Source organism: Solanum pennellii, chromosome 2 (genome assembly GCF_001406875.1).
Source record: "Solanum pennellii chromosome 2, SPENNV200".
Taxonomy (NCBI): domain Eukaryota; kingdom Viridiplantae; phylum Streptophyta; class Magnoliopsida; order Solanales; family Solanaceae; genus Solanum; species Solanum pennellii.
Window position 1 is genome coordinate 54,470,417 of NC_028638.1, and position 21,229 is coordinate 54,491,645.

Below are 21,229 nucleotides of genomic sequence, written 5' to 3' on the forward strand. Positions count from 1 at the left end.
CTTTAAACATGCATGTTAATCAAAATAAGTAGTAGATAAACAAAAGATAATGCTTAAATCCTAATCATAATTAAGAGTATTAGTGGATTAGTTCAAACAAAAATTAATGGCACATGATTGTGCCCTTTTGATGTGCACACCTGGGGTTTCAAAAGAAAGTGACATAAAGTCATTCATCACATGATCATTCACCGCTAATCCTTAATTTCTATAATAACAATAATGACAATAGAAGTTGCAATAGTCAAGAATTTAGGGATAATTTCATCCGTCATAACTAGAGGGGACTAATGTATAAGGGTGGTTTTATTTGAAACCCAACACTTTTGACGTGGAGTACGTATAAATTTACATGAAAATTTATTAAAATTACAATAAATAGATATGAACATGTAACTTTAAAAATAGACATAATATGTAAATATGTCTTTTAGCTTAATCTTGGTTGGTATCTATGTCTTCCAACTGTGGATGTACACAAGTAAACACTTAAATTTGTATAAAGTTGAATAAATATACATACACCGCCTACGTGACATAATATGAATTGGTTATACAGTAAGACGAGTATATCTCAGTGGAATAGTCATGTAGGATGCATGTATCGACTTATTCAATATCATATAAGTATACGTGTCTACTTGTGCACACCAGAACTGGTTGGTATCTATGTCTTCCCTGTATCTGTTTGGCGATAGTTTTTAAGGCTCCACAATTTAGAGTTGTAATCCATTATGTGTTACAACTATTTAATGTTGCCATTTAATATCACGCTGAATTCCAACCCCTTTTTACCATTTATGCTCAATTCTCTAACGCTACGCTTGAACCATGTTTAAAATATACCAATACCGTATAGTAATTATATCAACTTATCACCGGGTAAGAATATATAAGTATTAATTAATCATGATTGAGTGATAATAATCCTATATCAAACACATATCATGCATTTATTAGTGCAATATAAATACCGAATTTAGGTAAGATTTTGATCCTTTAATCAATTAAGTTCATGGTTAGATACCTCAACACTAAAAAAGAACAAACAAGAGGTCGTAACTCGTAAGTTCAAATTTCAATGCACCCTAAAGAACATTCAAGTTAAATACTACCATAGCTAATCTATTGCTTAATCTCTCATAGCTAATCTATTGCTTAATCTCTCATAGCTAACAATATAATATGATGGCTAATTAGAATTAGGAATGAATTTTGATATTTGGCATGTGTTTTTATATTTGAAGATGAAAAGAAAGAGAAAAATGTCGGCTGATAAAGCGATAGTGTAAGAATGAAAAAATGGGGAGAGGGGCCATAAATACTGAATGTGGTTAAGGTACCAACCAGCACGTAGATGAAGCAACGACATGTATAAGTAGTTGCAGAGTTATATCAACAAGTTGTACTAACAAAAAATAAAATTAATTTCATTGTTGAAACAAGAGTGTGGTCCATATTCACTGCTATTAAAATTGATAGACAGCTGCCTAAAGAGACACTCCCCCACATAGTTTACATACGCACATGACGAGTTAATGAGCCTTATATGACAACTGATCCAATGGTTGAAAAAATCTAAATATAGATTCACTTGTCCTAACACTAACTAAAGATGTTATCAGATATGACTACGATAGTAACATAAACACATCATTTCTATTATACACCATGGGTCAATTTCATGTATATGTAAGCCATTTGATGACAAAGGTTCCTTTTCTTTTTGTGTGTGTGTGTTTCTAAAATAAAATAAATAAAATCTGAATGAGTTGGTTGTGAGTCGTATATTTCTTTTTTGTGTGATTCTGGGTAGATTTTCCAAATGGAGATTATAAAATAGTAAACAAAATGGAGAAGCAAAATAAGACGTGAAAATTTAGAATTTGTTCTTTTTTGGATAGCACAAGAATCAAGATCATCTCTCATGTGCCACTAGGGGGAGATGTCCACTTCAGATGTAATATGTCCTGTTTGACATGATGTATCACGGGATATCATTCATTTTGAATTTTTCTTTCACTTATAAATATAGATAATAAATAAAATAAAATATTTGGTATTTTGGAGTAATATTTATTTACTTTTTCGAGTGTTGGCTCAATCACATAAATGATGCGGACAATGCTGCATGATGTACGATCATATGAAGAAAACAAACGACTCACTTTTCCATTTTCTTTCCGTCATCAGCTTTAAGAATTTCATAGATTCTTCTATAATATGAATCGACATGCCTACTTGTCCTTATTATATGTTAAGTAGACATCAAACGATCAAATAACACATTAAAACAAATAATGGTAATAACGGATCGGAGAGGTAATCTAATTAATAATAGACTGCAAAACATAGCGAATCAAATGAAGCATTACTGTCAATTCTGGAGAGTGTTGTGATGATCTGATTGTAGCAGCTAATATCCGCATATTCATCACTTTTGTTTCATGTAACTCGGCATAACTTGGCCATCTTAATACTGAAAACCAAAACCATGCACATATTACAGAACATGATGTATTCCACAAACACCTCCATTTGGCATTTATACACAATAAAAACCAAAAAGTCGCACCATTCTGAACCAATGCTCGTCCACTCTTTCAGACTCTATTGCGGCTTATGAACATCTCTATCCAATTTATAAAGACAGCAAAATACTTACAGAAGGAAGCATAATGAGAATAACAATACTAATGTCAATAAGAAAGACCGTTGTTACTAAGCAGCTCATTATACAGATGATTTTAATCCACACTCGGATTAAACATTAGCTCAGTTCATCAAGAAGGCCAAAAACTAAAATTCAAGAGTAAAGTTCAAGAAAGAAGAGAATGTGAAGGTATACAGATGACATCACAAGCCCACGACGACACTGAACAAGAACCTAAGCCAGCGTAAATTAATAACAGCTTCGATGTTCCCAAGGGAGCCTATTAACCATGATAAGGTGCATGCCCAGGAGGAGGAACACCTCCAGGCGGCATGGTTGATGGATGAAAAGGCTGACTTACAGTAAAAGGTTGACTACCAGTAGCAATGTGATTGGTCTGCTGTGACGATCCAATAGGATGTACTCCAGTTGCATAAGCTGGTGGAGCATATGAATGGCCTGGATATCCGGTAGGAGCCGATGGAAAGGTTGATCCTCCACCCTGCAAATTTGGATTCCATGCAGGTGGTGGTGCTTGGCCAGGAACAGCACCAGTAGCGGCATAGCCAGCTGATGACTGCACTGGACCAGACTGAGGATTATGCCAAACAGCTGGTGCGGCATGGACTGCAGATGCTTGTTGCATCGCAAGCAAACTTGATTCTGGAACTGTGTAGTCTCTACTTTTGTCACTGTATGCCTGATTAGACACAATTGAATAATTAATTCAAGCTAAGAGGTCAAATGAAAAAGATGCAGGAAGCAACAAGTGTCAAGAAGCATACTTTCAGTAATAGAATCTTAAAATATGGTGTCGACTCTTTATTTATTGGGACATCTTTTTTCCCTTCGAAACCAACTCAAAAGCACATATCTATACCTGTACATTCAGATCAGTATGACGAGAGTATGATAGATGAAGCTTACAATAGCCACCATCATATATGCAGTGCCCCTCTAAAGCGTCCTTTGCAGCAGCTGCAATTGTTACATCTGCAGTAAAACTGATCCATCAACACCTTATGTTCCAATAGGTTCAACTTCATTGAAAAGGATGACATGGAAAAAAAAGGAAAAACGATAGTGGAATGTGCACTTAAAGATATGTTTACAGACGCATCTGTTAATGCCTAATGTAAGATAGCAGAATGTGCACTACTCTTTTTTCTAACTATATAACTGATAACAGTAGTATTTGGGTCAGATTTCGCAGCTCGACTATTTCTAGAGGCGATCCAAGATTTACACTTACTAGGTTCAACCTTGCATTGAACTCATTGTACTATTAATAAAGTCATGGATTCAGGTTTAATATATGTTAATATTTTAGTAGATTTTTACATATATATATACTGTGTCAAAAATCATGGGTTCTGATTATATAAGATGCACCAATTACCTCCCAAATATACAATTATTGAGTAATATTGTCCACCAAGGCTTAGGCAGAACTCAGAAGAGAATAAATTATCTAGTGAAGCATTTTCTTTTTGTCTATATCATAATTTGAACTTTGGCCCCGATAGTTTTCACCCAGATTGACTGTTGTGCCACACCCTTGGGTGCATGGATAAAATTATCCATTAGAAGACTGTAACGACGACGCACAAATTTCCTTGGAAAATACTTGAACACATTTATAGAGACCATTTACTGGCAGTTCTGGCTGATTTTTAAGGCTTTAGAGTATCCTGACATCCAAAATCATATTCAGTATAAGTTGGCTGTTGTGCATTCTGCAGGAAACCTGATCTACTTAAACATGAGGTGATTGAAAATACGGTTACTCACATAAATGATTCTAATGCAAAATAGATCATGTACATCCATGCAGGACGATGAAGGTTTGCAGTGTATTTGTATATGGGAATGTTAATAGAATCATTCTCTGAAGCTAGCCAGTTGTTCAAGTATAACTCCTTACTGCCTCACGTATATTTCTCAAGACCAAGCCAATGGCCACAACCATCAAAGAGGATTTGATAGCATCCATGGTGGCATACTTCCATTAAAGATTGATGAACCTCAATGAAAATCAAGATGTTTATTATGGAAGAAGAGCACAAGAATGAGTCCAAGAATTGCGAAGAAGAATGGGCCAAGTGCTACACATATTCCATGATCTAGATCCAAGTCCAAGCCCAAGACGAGGAAGAATAGGGTCCATATGAGCCCAAAAAATTAAAACCAAGCCCACATAGGGCTGAAAATTCTGCCCAAAAGTGAGCTTAAATCCTTGTCAAAAATGGATGGAGAAGTCATGTCCATATGTTTAAAAGTTCGGCAACTTTTTCCTTATTTCGTTAGGAAAGAAGTTCGGCATCATTTTGCGTGCTTTCCGAGATCAAAGTTTTCTAGTTAGGTTTTAGTATTTATTATTTTTCATAAAAGTAGAATTTAGATCTCATATTATTTTGAATAGTATTCCCCTATATAAAAGAGTGGATTTGATACTTTTTGAGAATATTATTTGAGAGATGTTTCTTCTTTTTACACATTTGTGTGTTGTGAGGTAACTATGAATTAATCTTGCAACCTTATGGGAAACATCTTCTTGGATGTAAGATTAATTCTTAACTTGATACCTTCGGATTTTTATTAAAGTAAAGTAGAAAGGTAATTAGTTTTATACTAATTATTTATCTCTAATTCTTCGAAATTGAGATCTACTCTGTTATTTAAGTTCTTGAATTGACTATATTGGTATAAGAATTAACTTTAGTCAGCTATTTTTTGAATATTAAGATCAACTAGGGGTGATTCGGAATTTTGTATTAGAGAATTCAACACATGTATAGTGTATTTAATCATGATATTATTTAATCCTATGTTTGGTAGGATTTTTACCATATTCAATATTATAAGGTATATGACTAATACATAGCAAACCATAGTATTAGCAATACATGGCCTATAAACACATTGATAGGCATACCTCATAAAAAAACAAAAAAAGACATCGATAGGCATGGGTTAAGACAGCCTCGGGGTCCTTACTTCTTAGCACTTCATTTTGAAGTTTAGGAATTTTATTCTCAAATTTTGCAAATCTCTATCCTTCATATTTTTATTTCCACATTATTTTCTTGTTTTCTTTCAAGTAACTCAATTCTTATTGGGATGAGGAAAGAGTAAAAGAAGAGATGAAGAAATTAAAAAAGCCACAATAAACTTTAAAGGCTAGACCAAGTATGCACGGGTAGTTGATTAAACTACCAAAGAACAACATTCATAATCCATACATACCAGGATACTGAACTAATGCCTGGGTTTGACCATTCTTCTCAAATATAGCGATCTTCTGAACAGTACCAAATGCAGAAAAAACCTGTTTCCGGGCAGAATATAACAGAAGAGTAAAAATGAATAACTACACAACTATCATAATGGGCATCAATGAAATAACAAGAGAGAAAATACCGTGTTAAGGACATCAACGGTAACAGCATACTGCATATTTTCTAACGAGGCAAAAAGCACATTACTCTCGGGTTCCTTTTTCTTTCCATCTGGACCTACAACAGGCTGAATACAGACCTTGTGAGGACTCTCCTATACAAGGATGACAACAAATAAAATGAGGAAAGGAACATACCTGAAGAACCCCCTCCATTGCAGTAGGATTTACTGGGAGATAAGGGTTTGTGTAGTCCCTATACAATAAAAGAAGGAACTAAATGTGAATCAAACTGATGTAAGTTTCTAGAATATCAGATCGACTAAATTATATAATCCTGAAATTTGACAAACTCTGAAATACATATTTCCCCAAAAGGTTGAATTAGACACATTATATATCTTGAAGGCAATGATAAGTGCAAAAACACTGCTATTAAACAAAGATCACCATTATGGAATTACCACAGCAACTATACCACAAAATAACTACAAAAACAAAATGCTACCCCATAGCACACTCTAAAAGCTCAGTTCATATGACTATTCAGATGAAAAACTCGAAATCAATCGATCAATCAAGTATGCATCAACTCCAAATTAGTAGGTGCATCATCTATATTCAATCAGCTCTATTGGACTGGTTTCATTCCAGCACTAAATAACTCGTCCATGCCTTGTTATATGATGATGCTTGACTTGTAAAGAAAATTAAGATGTTAATTTGAATTCTATATAATATTGATGATAGTGAACTAAACTATTTTAGTGGTTGAAAAGTTAAGCCTTACAGACATAATATCACATCGAAGTTTAAAATTTGAATAGTTTATGATACTAGTTCTTGAAAGGTGGGAGAGTTATATAAAAAGGAATATCATCAAACCTTTAAGCCATCAAAGAATGGAATGAATGTCATGTAAAATGGACAAATAGATTACATTTTACAGAAATCAGGAATTCACTAAAAATATATTCTATAAACTCTCACTCTTGTCCCTATATCAACCTAATAGTTTTCCACGTCAGTTTTCATGCATACCTTCCAATGCACCGGTAAGTAGATGTGACACTGGAAGAGACACCGGGAACACAATTAACGTCACAGAGGTTCTTAACCAAAGGCAAATATACTCATCTAACTTATATCCCGTGTTTTTGTCTGCTAACTAGATCCCCACGATAAGTGATGCCAGATACAAATAAAAGTGAACATTCATCGATTCATATTTCTTTACCAAAGGCAATATACTCAACTAACGTATTTGAAATGAATACAGTAAGTGATTCTTACAAAAATAGACAAGCATTCTCCAAACCATGAACTCAGTATAAAACAAGGATCTTCACATGGTCATCTAAATGGGAAATGAGAAGAACGCTGTTAACCACTATTATGAGATAAAGAAAATTACTACGAGGCCATGACAAACACATCTGTGTTTTAGCTGCCGAGCTTCACTAAACCCTAGATGACAAGAAGCATAAAAAATTAGACACCTCAACTGTAAACCAAAAGCAGATAATGATAAAATTAGCAAAGAAAAATGCAAGCAAGTATAGCAATAACAATAAGAATATAAAGAAACAAAGTCATATATACAAAAAGCTGTCTAGGTAAATCTGTGTTACCTGCTTCGATGAGATTGAAACTTGATATTAAGATCCGTGTGTGCTGAATATGAGATGCGCAAGTGACAATGATTAACATGTTCTGGAAGCAGGTACCTGAGATAAAAATTAAAGTTAGGATTCTATCCCAAAATTCTATCTGTATAAAAAACTAGGTAACAAGGAGGTGATGTGGCACCTCGCCTATTGGTTTTTATCTTTTTTGTCAATTTTTTGACTTCTCTTATTTTACCCTCAAAATATTTGTTGAAAAATAAGATTCACTATCTCGATAAATCTATAATTGTGTACATTCATTCCTAAATTAAAAGAGAAAGGCATTTAACAACATTAACTCTTTCAGTTACTTTCTAGTTAGTTAAAGGTTTATTTTAAAAATGAAACAATTCTTTACTAAAATCCATTATTGCTTAAAGGCATCTCTCTATATATAGGAAGATAGCAGGTAAGCATGGTACCCACTTTTAATTTACTCAAAATAACCTTAAAGTACTCCTGACAGCTAACAAAAAGGGACTTCTTGGCCTTTTTAACTAAATTCCTAAAGTTGGGATGTTTCTTTTTATATGATATGTCTTCATTGTTTCTCTTTTAATCATTCCACTTATTATTATTATTTTATGGCCGTGGTTGTCCAAGCCAGCTTTCGTGCTCGACAAATTCCACGGGATACCCATCACCTCCTACCAGCAATAGTTACAAGGTAACTCTGTCCACCATGACCTATAGATGTAAAGAATCACCTAGTATTTTTTGTCTCTACTGGTATTCGAATCCGAGACCTTATGGCTCTCAACCACTACATTGACCACTAGGTCACATCCTTGGTAGCACATTCTTTTTTTTTTTTTTTGAGAAAACCATTGGCAGCACATTCTTATCACACAGGACACCGAATGTAAGCCTTTATTTCATCTACGATACTCTAATACAATGTGTAACCTCATCATGAATCACCCATTTCCTTGGATTATAGACACAAGGCATGCGAGCAAAACAAAAATAATATCAACTTTATGAAAATATAAGTGTCAATAATTCATATTGAAAGAAAAATACAAGCAATGCCTTAGAAGAAGGAAAGGCAAAAACATTCTAGGGTTACATCCTCCAGATTCTTAACTTGATATGTGTTCTCTTTTCTGTTATTCTTCTATTTATTATGTTTTGTTAAGTCACGTTCACATATACTGTTTAACTGAATTATTTCATATATTTAATCTGAAATGCTCTCCACATATGCTTTCTGTCATAAGATTCTACGACCGCGCTTTGCGCGGGCAAGTACACTAATTAATCAAACGTAAAGTGGAAAGCAAGTTGAATAAATCCAAGGTATGTTCAAACAATGGACTAGCCATACTTTGGTATACTTCTCCCATCCAATGCCTCTCTAGCAGCAGATGCTGTCCCAACGTCACTAAATTGAATCAATGCCTGTCAAGATGTAAGAGAAACTCATTAGCAATCTGCCATTTCATCCACCCAAAATTAAGAAAAAGCCAAAACTCATTGGTCCACAGACATACGGACCTGAAAACCTGCAGCCTTTTCAAAAGTAGCAATCTTTTGAACAAAACCAAAGGCTGAAAATACCTGAAATGGGTTTTGGCCCGTTAAAAGTAAATCAGACAGAGAAAGGTAATAAAGGACTATCAACGTGTACTATGTTTCCGAAAACACATTGAAGAAGAAACACAAAGGAACTAAATTGTGAGTGCAGAGTAACACCTGTATATGCAAGCCATAGAAAGGTTTATGACCGACATGATTACATATCCAGAATGTCTCCAACAAAAGATCTTAAATAATGACCATCTGTGATTCAATCAACTTTAGTTAACACTGCCATCATCTAATGTTGTTATATGCGATGAAAGTGAAACAATAAGTAAGATTTAGCTCTTCTAAAATCTGAACCATAGCTTAGGGTTTCAGGCTACTGAAAGCAGTAAAGGCTCCAAGAAACTAGAAGAATGTCCCAAGAACAAACTGCTATGCTAGAGAAAATATATTTTAAAACAAGAAAAGATAAGAGAATATATTTTAACACAAAGCAACATAACAATATTCTTCATTGAAGTCCACTAGTTGTGTTTTTTCCTTTTTTCAGGGGGACTTGTATCAAACTACAAAATTCTTCGGGAATCATGTTGTGTTCAAAATGTTATTAAGGATTATTGGATGAATACTTAACTCTTGATAAGGCACGACTTCTGAACAGTCCATAAGTCCTGAATTAGCTTAGTTGGAAATATTTTCTCCATAAAGAGGAGAGAAAGCAACAAGACACTCACCAAATGAATGACATCGATACTGACATCACCAGCTTCAACACCCTCGATAGTCACCAGCAAAACATTTCCTGGAACATCTCCCGGACTCTTATTATTGACAATTTCATTCCTGTTAGAATATTGAATGTACACCGTCTTGCCACGAACTTGAGCAGGCTCTGAAGATGAAGCATAATATGAAACCATATTGATTGCCTGATTAAGGTCAGCCTGCAGTTGACAAATATGCAGATTAGAGGGTAATAATGTCATGTTAACGCACTCATAAGGCAAAGGCGTATATACAAAAGAATTGCTTTAGAATGAAACCCACGAGTGTAACTGAACTATTTCAAGCAGTTAATTATTCTACAATTACAATTACAGTTCACAAATTCATTATGGAAGCTCCTAATACTCTAATTTACAAATTTATTATGACAGATCCAAACCATTCCAGAACCAGTTTGAGCACACCTCAACTAATTTGCTGGCTGGGGCAGGGTATTCCTATCAGTACAAACTCCGGGAAACTTGTCTGGCTATAGGATTGTCTACTCACACACAATGTTTTGGGGTTTGAACTGATATATCCTAACTTCAAGAACCCAGTCATCTCCTAATCATTCAAAATGAGTTACCCATGGAGCATAGCTTCCATGAAACGAACAATAAGAACTGAGAGAGCTTGAACAGTAGACACATTTAGTAACTGAACTCTAGCTACACACATTTAGCCGCAACAAAGAAATCTAAAAACGGAAGTCCATCGTTGCCCCTCTTAAGACAATCAATTGTGATAATCAAATAAAAAACAACTTACAAATTCGACAAACGCTTGGTTGCGATTGGCCCCGACGTTACACTTTGTATTGACAATTTTACCAAAGGGCTTGCAAAGCTCTACTAGCTCTTCATCGCTGCAATCCCATGGAAGATTCCGGAGGTGAAGAACTTTCGACGGTGTCTGCGTGTACCGGAACTGCTGTTGCCCGGATGTTGACATCGGCCGATTAGGGTTACGATTCCCACCGTCGGGCTATTTTTTAACGGACTTTGAGAACTGGTTCTTTTCTTTGGGACTCAACAAAAATTACCTGTTGTCGCGTGTATGTATATTGATTTTTGCAATACCTTCAACTTAAAAGGGTAATTATAACCATAAATCTTTTTTCTAAAAGAATTCCGTCAATTTCCTTCTCTTTTTTAAAAAAAAAATTTATCCATCTTTATTAAATTAATTTTATAAGAACATGTTTTTTACTCCTATCGTAAACTTTATTAAGGGTAAATCACATAAATATGCTATATTATAAAAATATTTACCATTTGTGTCAATATAATTTTTCTAACTAAATATAAGGTTTTTTTGGAATTAAGAAAGTTTTCGCCTCTGTCTCAACCTTTTTTCCTCTTCTTCTTGTTATTCTTTTGCTTCTTCGACTCTTTCTTTCTTTTTTTTTTTAACTCTTTTGCTTCTTTGTCTCTTTTGTCTTCTTTTTTTATTCTTTTACTTTTTTTCTCTCTCTGGTGTTATTTATCTTCATCCTCTTTTTTTTTCTTTTTTTTTTCTTTTTAATTCTTGTTCTTTTCTTTAAACTTTTCATCTAAATAATTACATTACTCCAATCAGTTTTTGTCCATGTCACTATTTTTTATTCAAAAACAAGATGAAAAGAGGGAAAGAAACCTGCAAGTTTGTATAAAATCACGTTTTTAAGCAGAAATTTCAAATCATTAAAATAACAGAAGCAAAAGTTCACCATTGCTGGTCATTATAAAGTTTCAAATTTTGAATTCATTATTTGAATTTTACGAATTTGTGATAAATTTGAATAGGTAGTTCCTACAAATAATTGAAAATGTCGTTTGGAGTTTATATCTCAATTTTAAGAGAGTTTGGTTAAGTTTACAATTGATATTAGGAGAATATTAGATTGAACAATTGTATTAAAGTTGAATTAGATAATACAATGTTAATGCACATTTAATTCATTTTGAAGTTTTTTGATTGATTTGTTACTATTGGATACTTGTTTAATTCATTATTGATATAACTTATCAGTTTATTGATCATCGTCATATCCTTCATTAGTTAGGTTTTACATTCATTCTTAATTCTCTTTTCTAATTCAACTTTAAATACGGTGTAATACAATTTTAATGCAAATTTAATTCATTTCACATCTTTTTGATTTATTTGTAACTATTGGATACTTATTTAATTCATTATTGATACAAGTTTAATTCACTCTACATATCATAGTCTTGTCAGTCATAGTTACGTTTTCCATCCATTCTTAATTCTCTCTTTTTATTCAAATTTAATACCATTCAATACAAGTTTAATTCAAATTTAATTCATTTTGCAGTTTTTAATCAGCCTAATTTATTTGTTCCTATTTGATACTTGTTTAATTCATTATTGATATAAGTTTAATTCACTCTATAAATCACTGTCTAATATTTTATTTGTTACATTTTTTTATTCATGCTTAATTTATCTTATGCTTCAACTTTAATACTTGTGTAATACACTTTTGTATTTTTAATTCATTTTGCAGTTAGTCTATTGATTTGTTATGATTGGTTACTTGTTTAATTCATTATTGATACAAGTTTTATTCAGTTTACATGCAGATCAAAGAATGCTCTTTTGTTTTCTACATTTTGCATTCATATTTAATTCTCTTCTATTAATGCAACTTTAATATGTTTGTAATATATTTATAACTCAAGTTTAATTTATTTTGCAGTTTCTTATGCCTCTTTATTTGTTACGATTATACTACTTCTCTTTTAATAATTCAACTTTAATGTGTTTGTAACACATTTTAATTAAAGTTTAATTTATTTTGCAATTTTTTATGCCTCTTCATTTGTTACGATTATATTACTTATTTAATGAACTATTGATACACGTTTTATACAATCTAGAATTATTGACTATTCTGTGAAAATAAAGGGAAAAAAAGCACGAAAGGGAGAAAGAGCAACAAAAAAAGCAAAAAAGAAAGAAAGAAAGAAAGGGAGAAAGAAAGAAACAAAGAAGAAGAAAAAGAGAGAGCGAGACACAGAAAAACAGAAAGAAAAGAAAGAAAGAGCAGACAGACACAAAGGAAAAATTAAAGAAGTTGATATAAATGGTAATAATTAAATAGTATATTTAAAATAAGTAATTAATTTTTAAAAGGAATCCATTCATGTAATTAATCCCTTTATTATTCAAACAAAAATAATCTCCTCCCTATATATTTAGACAAATTTGTGATTCATATTTTTCTCAATTACATTAGTCATTGTATTAGTAATGACTAATGACACAATGTAAAACAAAAAAAAAGAGCTTTCTTAAATTTTATGTTATCATATCATAGTTATTTTTAAAAAATAATTAATGCTTAATAATTAAAAAACATATATTTATAATCAATATATCAAATAATCTAAACGAATGTACTTTTAAAGAAATATAATTTTTAATTTTTAAATAATAGAACTTCGTAAATTATTAAATTTCTTATTGAAAAGCATTCTTAATATGTTTCAAATATATGCAATGACCAAACATTTTTTTAATGTCAATGAATACATTAGAAAGTGTATTGTCATGTTGAAATAATAAAAAGATAATATTTCTTAAATCCAAAAATCAAGGTTATTGAATTAAATTATCTAAACTTCAATCTTTAGCTTCAAAATAATTATCATAATCAATTATTTTTATTAATAATATTTAAATTTTGCTCGTTTTAAAATATATTAATCAAAAAATAATTTAATTTAATTCAATTGTGATTTTATATCATCACTTTACATCATTGTAGTAGTTTTGCGATATATGTATTGTATTATATAGTAGAAGTAAGTACAAGCACAAAACTCTTTATTAACATGTTATGCTTGAGTTTTGTACGACTAAGAGTGATTTTTAAAAATGTAAGTTTCTTACTATTGTCAAAAGCATGCAACTTTGTTATTCCTTTTACGTATATATATATATATATATATATATATATAATTTTGTTATAGATGTATATTTCATTTGTTATATTTTTTATTATGTTATATATTTAAAAATTGTGTTAAAAATAGTACAAATAATTAATAACGTAAAATATTTTGTTATATATTTTAAAATAATGTTAAAAATATTATTTCTATAAATTTCTTCTTTTAGCAACTCTTTAATTTTAATTTTCTATATGACATATTTATAAAATTAAAGAATATCATTAAATTTTGTGTTATGAATTAAAAATAAATCAAAATGAGGGAATATTTATTAATATTAAAAGATGTGTGATTATGAAAGAGATTTATTTTTATTTTTTTAGAAAAAAATAATAAATGGGTTATTTTTATTTTTTTTAGAAAAAAATAATAAATGGGTTTAACCAATTACATTTTAGTGGACAATTAAAAAGAAAGATTACAAATTATGAATTACTTTGACTTTAAAAATAATATAAAAAGTTAAATTATTTTTTTTAAAAAAAAATATCAAACAATTCAATTAATATAAAATGGAGGAGAGCAGGATATAAACAATATTTTTTGGAACTGTTAAAAATGAAAACTAGTGAGAGTAATAGTTTGGTTTCTACTGAAGCGGAAAAAACGTTTCTAAAAAAAACGAGTACTAATTTGGTTTCAAGAAGTGAAAGCGGAAAATAACGGCGATTTCCAGCAGGAGCAATGGAGCTCACTTTTGCACGACTTGATCGGTCAAAACTTTAATCAACAACTGCAGCAAAATTGCTGTGTTTGAAGGATTGGAATCGACAACTTGTGTAGATACATTACCATTAATCCGCAGGTAATTGAATCCACAATATTCATGTTTTGAATTTACAATTATACAGATAGTGCATTGAGAATTGACATTCATAGTATTGAATTTCAGATCTGTTGGAACCAGTATGTTGAATTTTGCAATTCTTATTCTATAAATTTATAGTGCATTTAATTGCAATAGACAATAATATCATATAGATTCAATTTTTGTCCTTGTGGACCTGAATTCCAATTTCAGGTCTGCCACGATTTGTTATCCGTGCATGCATGTTTCTTTGTTCATGGAATTGTAGTGATTCATGTATAGTCAGGATTATAACAGGAAATCCTGTTAATCTGGAATTGATAACTCGAGGTTGCTATTGCTAGCTACATGTTTAGCATGTGACAGATATCAATGTAATTCAAGATTGTTGAGTAGATATATCTTCAGATTCCGTCTCTGGCAATAAATTGTTGAAGATCAAATATTGTATAATTCTTCAGGGGCAACTTTGTAAACATAATCTTATAATTTTGTTGCAATCTTCGTATGATAAGCAGAGTATTTTGTAATGGCTGGTCAACGAAATAGCTATGGGAAACGCTCCCATTCTCAGTCTGATTATGTTGACAATGGGAGAAATAAAAGGAGAAATACTGGCTCTGATAAGGACTCTTTCTCTATCGGTCCTGACGACACAGTTTACCGGTACTTATGCGATGGAAAGAAGATTGGAAGTATTATCGGCAGGGGAGGTGAGATTGTTAAGCAATTAAGGGTGGACACTAAATCTAAAATCAGGATTGGTGAGACTGTCCTGACTGTGAGGAACGTGTTCTCACTATCTACAGCGCAACTGAGGAAACAAACAACTTTGATGGCTCTGAAAATTGTATTTGTCCTGCCCAGGATGCACTTTTTAAAGTCCATGAAAAAATTGTTAGCGAGACAGTTGATGAGGATTCTAATGATGCACCTCAGGTTACCGTTAGGCTTCTAGTACCTGCAGATCAGATTGGATGTGTTATTGGGAAAGGGGGTCAGGTAGTACAGAACATTCGTAGTGAAAGTGGTGCTCAGATTCGTATATTGAAAGATAACCATTTGCCTGCATGTGCATTGAGCTCGGATGAAGTTTTGCAGGTAACTGGAGGATCATCTCCTTTTTTATTTTCCCTTTCTCTGTCTGTATCACAGTGTTGTTCTTCCAGTTTGGTACTTCTTTACCATTAAAGTCCATTAGGCTATTTCATTTAGTTGTCTTGATAAGTAAATTTGATCAATTGCTGCTCTGCTGGTTGTTCATTTATGAAGTTGTCGCTCCTCGTTTTTTTCCCTTAATGGTAATTAGTAAAATGAAGTTGTACAATTTCTTAATCAGCTATTCATTTACTGTTCTTTTTGGTGGTCCCTTGTCTGATTTTTTATGTGAAGAGTTATCCAAATTGTACTCTACTTCTAAAAAAGAAATTCTTATGGCTCAAGCATCATTATCTATAAACATTTGGACCGTGTTACCGATAATTGTTGTGTGTTCACACTTAACGCTACGGTTTCGATTGCAATCTTACTTGCATTTGTATTGGGCAGCTGAAACTTGAATTTTTTCTCACGTCTGACTTCAGTACTCGGTGATTTAATTGGGTTTCAGATATCTGGTGAAGCCACCGCAGTGAAGAAGGCTCCTTATGAAATAGCAAAGCGTCTTCATAAGAATCCATCCCGTTCTCAACACTTGCTTGCTTCTGCTGCACCAAATATCTACTCTTCAAGTTCACTTGTCGGTCATACTGCTGGTGCTCCAATTGTAGGCATAGCTCCATTAATGGGGTCCTATAGGGGATACAAAGGAGAGAGTGGGGACTTATCAAGGTCTTTGTACTCTGCTCCAAGGATTGAGTCATCTTCAAAGGAATTTTCTATCTGTTTGCTGTGTCCTACTGCAAATATTGGGGGTGTTATTGGTAAAGGTGGTGTCATAATCAATCAAATTAGACAAGAATCTGGTGCAGCAATTAAAGTTGATAGTTCTGCTGCTGAAGGTGATGATTGCATGATTTCAATTTCTGCAGAAAAGGTATTTTCTGTTTCGTCTGATGTTTTGCACTGGAGTGTACAAGTTGAGGATTCTTTTCCAAGATAGAGACTTATTTTCATGCTGTTTTTCAGTTTTTTGAGGACACAATTCTCCTACTGTTGAAGCAGCATTGCGCTTGCAACCTAGGTGCAGTGAGAAAGTTGATAGAGATCCTGGTCTTACATCATTAACCACAAGATTGCTGGTCCCAACATCTCGAATAGGATGTCTTATTGGAAAAGGAGGCACCATAATCAATGAGATGAGGAAAATTACGAAAGCTAACATTCGTATATTATCGAAAGAAGGCCTCCCAAAGGTTGCAGCTGAAGATGATGAGATGGTGCAGGTAAGCATGCTATAGGAGTTTTAAAGCTTAAATGCACCAAAAGTTATCTCCTACTCTCTCTTTGAAAGAAAAAAAAGTTGCTGGTTTCTTCCCGTACTCAGCTTTTGGATTATGAGTATGAGATAGGATTGTGGGTTCTTAAATTTTGGATATAGACATATTGAGGAGCCATATATATCTGTTCTCTTTAGATCGATATGAATTGAATTAAGATGTCTTCGATTAAGTTTTTAGGAAGGATCTGGGGTGAATGTAACCTGTGCTCCATAGGCTGCATCATTCAATTATATTTTTTTATTATTTTGTTTTTATGTTCTTCTGCCATACTCCTCTATTTGTGAAAGCAACCTCCCAGGAAGGAGAAAAGAAACAGGGGAACATCAATAAAACAATATGAAAAAAGATGGGGTTTGCCTATTTAAGATTCTTAGCATTTTTTTTTCATCGTAGGTCTTATTAGCATTTCCTTATGCTTCTTATTTATGCAGTAGTATCCTGTTAAATCCTCTGGTTGCTTATGATATGCTTGTTTTTTGCTCAACTGACCACATCTATATGCTTCCAAACATATCAGATCTCAGGAGAACTTGCTGTTGTAAAGGATGCACTCATACAAGTAACTTCACGTTTGAGGGCAAACCTTTTTGAAAGAGAGGGTGCTGAATCTGCCTTTGTGCCAGTTCCTCCCTACCTCCCCATGACTACAGATTCAGATACCTTGAAACACAAAAGTAGGGACTCTAGAAGACATGGACATTCTTACTCAGCTGGGCATGGTGGTACGACTGATCTTCCACGTGCTGATGGTTATGGAAGTTACAGTGGTATCCAGGTAACATAGGGTTTCATTGCTTGAGGAGCAGAATTTATGAAAATTTTGTGTGAATTCATTAACTTCTTTTGCTATGTATAATTTCTCGAATATACGTACATCATTTCTTGTTAATTTCTAATTCCATCAGCAGAGTAGCAGCATAGAATATGGAGCTTATGAAGGATATTCCCTTGGGCGTTCTGGTGGTTCTTGGTAAGTTGTTCTGGGCTTTCCACCTTGTCCTGAATTTGTTTGTTATGTCTTGGTGTGGGTGTACCACCAGCATGTTGTCTTTTAAATATAGAACTAGGCCTCAATACCAAGCAAGTTTGGATTGGCTATAGGAATCCTCGTTGTCCATCTCGCTCCATTTAAGTTCATTGCAGTCCAATATTATATAAAATAAAATGTTTTCTAAAGAAAAACCATCATGAGCTGTTCGTTCGGTTAAACTTTTGTTTCTTTTAATTCTGATTTTAGCTGCTAACTGTTTTGATCACGTGTTTGTATCTTGAATGTTTATGTCTGACCTTCAGACATTAATTAGCACTTATCGTTTTGTCATTTCCATCTGCTGCCCATGACTTTTTGTGTAGCTTATCTGATTATAGTTGCTCCAAATTTAGAAACTAGAGTTACAATTTCTTGTTCTTATTATTCATATGTTAAGCTACTGCTGCCAGGTCATCGAGGCAAGACCCTGCTTCACGGAGAAAAAGTTATGGTTACTAGAGTGTGTAACTGGACCTGCAGGTAGCTCGTGGATCCCCACTTTGCATGCATTGCTTCTTTCTTTTGATTCATAGCTAGCTCAGCTTGTACTAAAGTAGTAAAGTTCACATTTTGGTTGATGACCTAGCCTCTCTCCTGATATGGAAACTAATGCTGTTATTTTCCTTTTGCTTCCTTCCCTCCCAACAAAACAGCTGTGATATATGAAGCCTGAAGCCAGCCTATTGCCTCCCTTGCGCCTAAACCAGAAAACCAGATAATTGAGGATTTGGGAACTTTGGCCTACCTTGATGCTTTTCCTTTGGAGGACCATAACTGAAGATTTTACCTAGAATTGAAATTATTGTGGGATTTGCTTGTTTAATCAAGTAGATGTTAGACCTGTTGTCCTCGTACAGTTCTATCTAGTTTTGATGGTTCCTTAGAATGGGCAATTTAATTTGTATCCTGGTATTAGAACATAGTCATTGTACCATATCTTGAAATTTAAATTTTATTTCATCTTCTCTTGTTTGTTTATGATAACCCTGGATGTTTGCTCAAGATGTGTTCATATTCTGTTATAATTTGCGTACCTGATCAATTCATTGTTCAAAGCATCTTCCGAACTTTTCGATGATTGTTTTGAATAGGATGTCATGGATACCCAAACAGGCATGCAGCTTTAGTTAAAAGGTCTGTTTGCATTTTTCTATAGAGATATATTTTGAATGTAATTGAATAATGCATAATATTTATACCAGTAAGTGTAAATTATCTCATCTGATGTTCATTGCCAGTCACTGTGGACCTGACAGTCTCTAGGGAGGAATTAGTTACCGTACGTAAGCGTTAAATCTGGCGGTAAGTTTTTAGTATGCTTACAGTCATGTGCTTATCCTTACTATTTACTGGTTTGTGTACAAGCTAAGCTCTAATTTCCTTAATCATCCGGTATAACAGATGTTGCTCATATATACACTCTATAGGTCTCTCGCTTTCTCTACATTTATTTGACAAGAATGTTTTTTTCAATTTCAAAAAGCATTTGCTTTCATTTACCCCTTTTTTGAGGGGTTGATTTATTTCCGATGTGAATGTTGCAATGTCAATTACCTGTTCTTGTTGATAGTTCAATAGTGTGCCAATTTAGATCTAAATTTCAGCTTGCACTTCTTTCTTTCATCTTATCTACTATTCTAAAGCGAGGTTGGTAGTTCTCTTCTCGTGCATTTGCCATTGCAACCTTTTTGGGAGTAATGTTCAATATAATGAATCATGTGAAGAACAATAATTGTTACAAGGTTAGGGAATAATTTTTGACAAACACAATCAATGACGTAGAAGAATCCGAAGCTGAGCTGAGATGTTGCTCGGCTAAGTATATAGGAGATGGCTCTATCCCATAACTAGGTGAGCGAAGTAAATTGCTTTTTTGTGTGTGGGTACGTATGTATGTATACTGTGAACTGTGGATATTGCGATTGACTTAACCAATTTTTTCTCTCAGATCTGGAGGCAGTGGGATCTGTAAATTAAATAGGCAGCTGGTGGATTCATTGGTGAACAGCTCATCTTCTTCTATTTTTTGTCAAAAGATATCTAGAATTGCTTAGATTACATTCCCTAATTTATTAATGCAATCATCTGGTTGTTCATATGGAACTAAGAGGAGGTATTTGTCGTCCTTGGTGACCAAACAATTGCATGCCAAGTTGTCTGGTAAATAAACATGGATATTTAGTGTGGTATATCTACGTCTTTCTGTTAATCTAGTCTGGTGGAAGTGCAACAAAATTGCATCAATTTAAAGGGTTACAAATCTAAAAATAACTTCGCCAGTAATTTTGAACATGGCCTGGCATAATTAACTCCTGATTTGAACAGATATAATTCTCATGCATAATTTAATTTGTATGATGCGATGAAAATATAAATGAGTTGGGAGTTTAATTTGTGAAAAAGTAATATATAATAGTAAGACTAGGATATGTAAGGTGGCAATGCAGTTTCATAGCTGGGTCAAATAGACACCAGACTGCAAAAGCTGAATCAGTGAAATTCATGAAAGAGAGGGTGGGCACTGGGCAGCAGTAAATTTGTGCACCTAACTCCACGCCGAAAGGTACAACTAGGGAGCCTGATCCGCAGACTGCGTTTATTGCCTTGTATTACATCTTTTGGACTCAAGTGTTGGTACAACTTTTTTTGGGAAGGTGCTTTTAGATTCACTCTCTCTTTATATCAAGTTATGGGGGTGATAGGGACAGTAGCTAGTCACATCTCTAAGCCCTAAGAGCCCCTCCAAACTAACTTTGCCTTTTTCCCCTTTTCTCCATTGGGCATTACATAGAAATTGACTGTTCATTAATGTATTGCTAGATTTCCTTTCCCATACAAGAATCCATTATTTATCTACAACTCCTAGAGGCTGTATAAACCTCATTCGTTTCATGCACTGACTTTCAAAGTTACTTCTTTTTTCTTCTTTCTATTCCATCCAATGAGCTTCTCACAAGTTGTGTTTTGTTAGATGAAGTA

The 21,229-nt window shown here is 33.4% G+C and overlaps 1 protein-coding gene and 1 pseudogene across 2 annotated transcripts; one reads left to right on the forward strand and one right to left on the reverse strand.

The window, feature by feature from the left end:
• Nucleotides 1-2,623: 2,623 nt before the first annotated feature.
• On the reverse strand, nt 2,624-11,080 carry LOC107011739 (polypyrimidine tract-binding protein homolog 1). 2 transcript variants are annotated; one of them, XM_027914720.1, is made up of 10 exons: nt 10,781-11,080; nt 9,979-10,188; nt 9,215-9,277; nt 9,045-9,118; nt 7,682-7,777; nt 6,249-6,306; nt 6,074-6,178; nt 5,900-5,981; nt 3,581-3,646; nt 2,624-3,353 (listed from the first exon to the last, which is right to left on the reverse strand). In XM_027914720.1, exons 1-10 carry the CDS (start codon nt 10,961-10,963, stop codon nt 3,343-3,345), a joined length of 948 nt encoding a protein of 315 aa, XP_027770521.1. In that variant the 5' UTR covers nt 10,964-11,080; the 3' UTR covers nt 2,624-3,342. The 2 variants fall into 2 exon arrangements, with proteins under 2 accessions (XP_027770521.1, XP_015066837.1); XM_015211351.2 differs by having other exon boundaries at nt 3,534-3,646.
• Nucleotides 11,081-14,554: 3,474 nt separating this feature from the next.
• Nucleotides 14,555-19,252, forward strand: LOC107011737 (annotated as a pseudogene).
• Nucleotides 19,253-21,229: the final 1,977 nt, after the last annotated feature.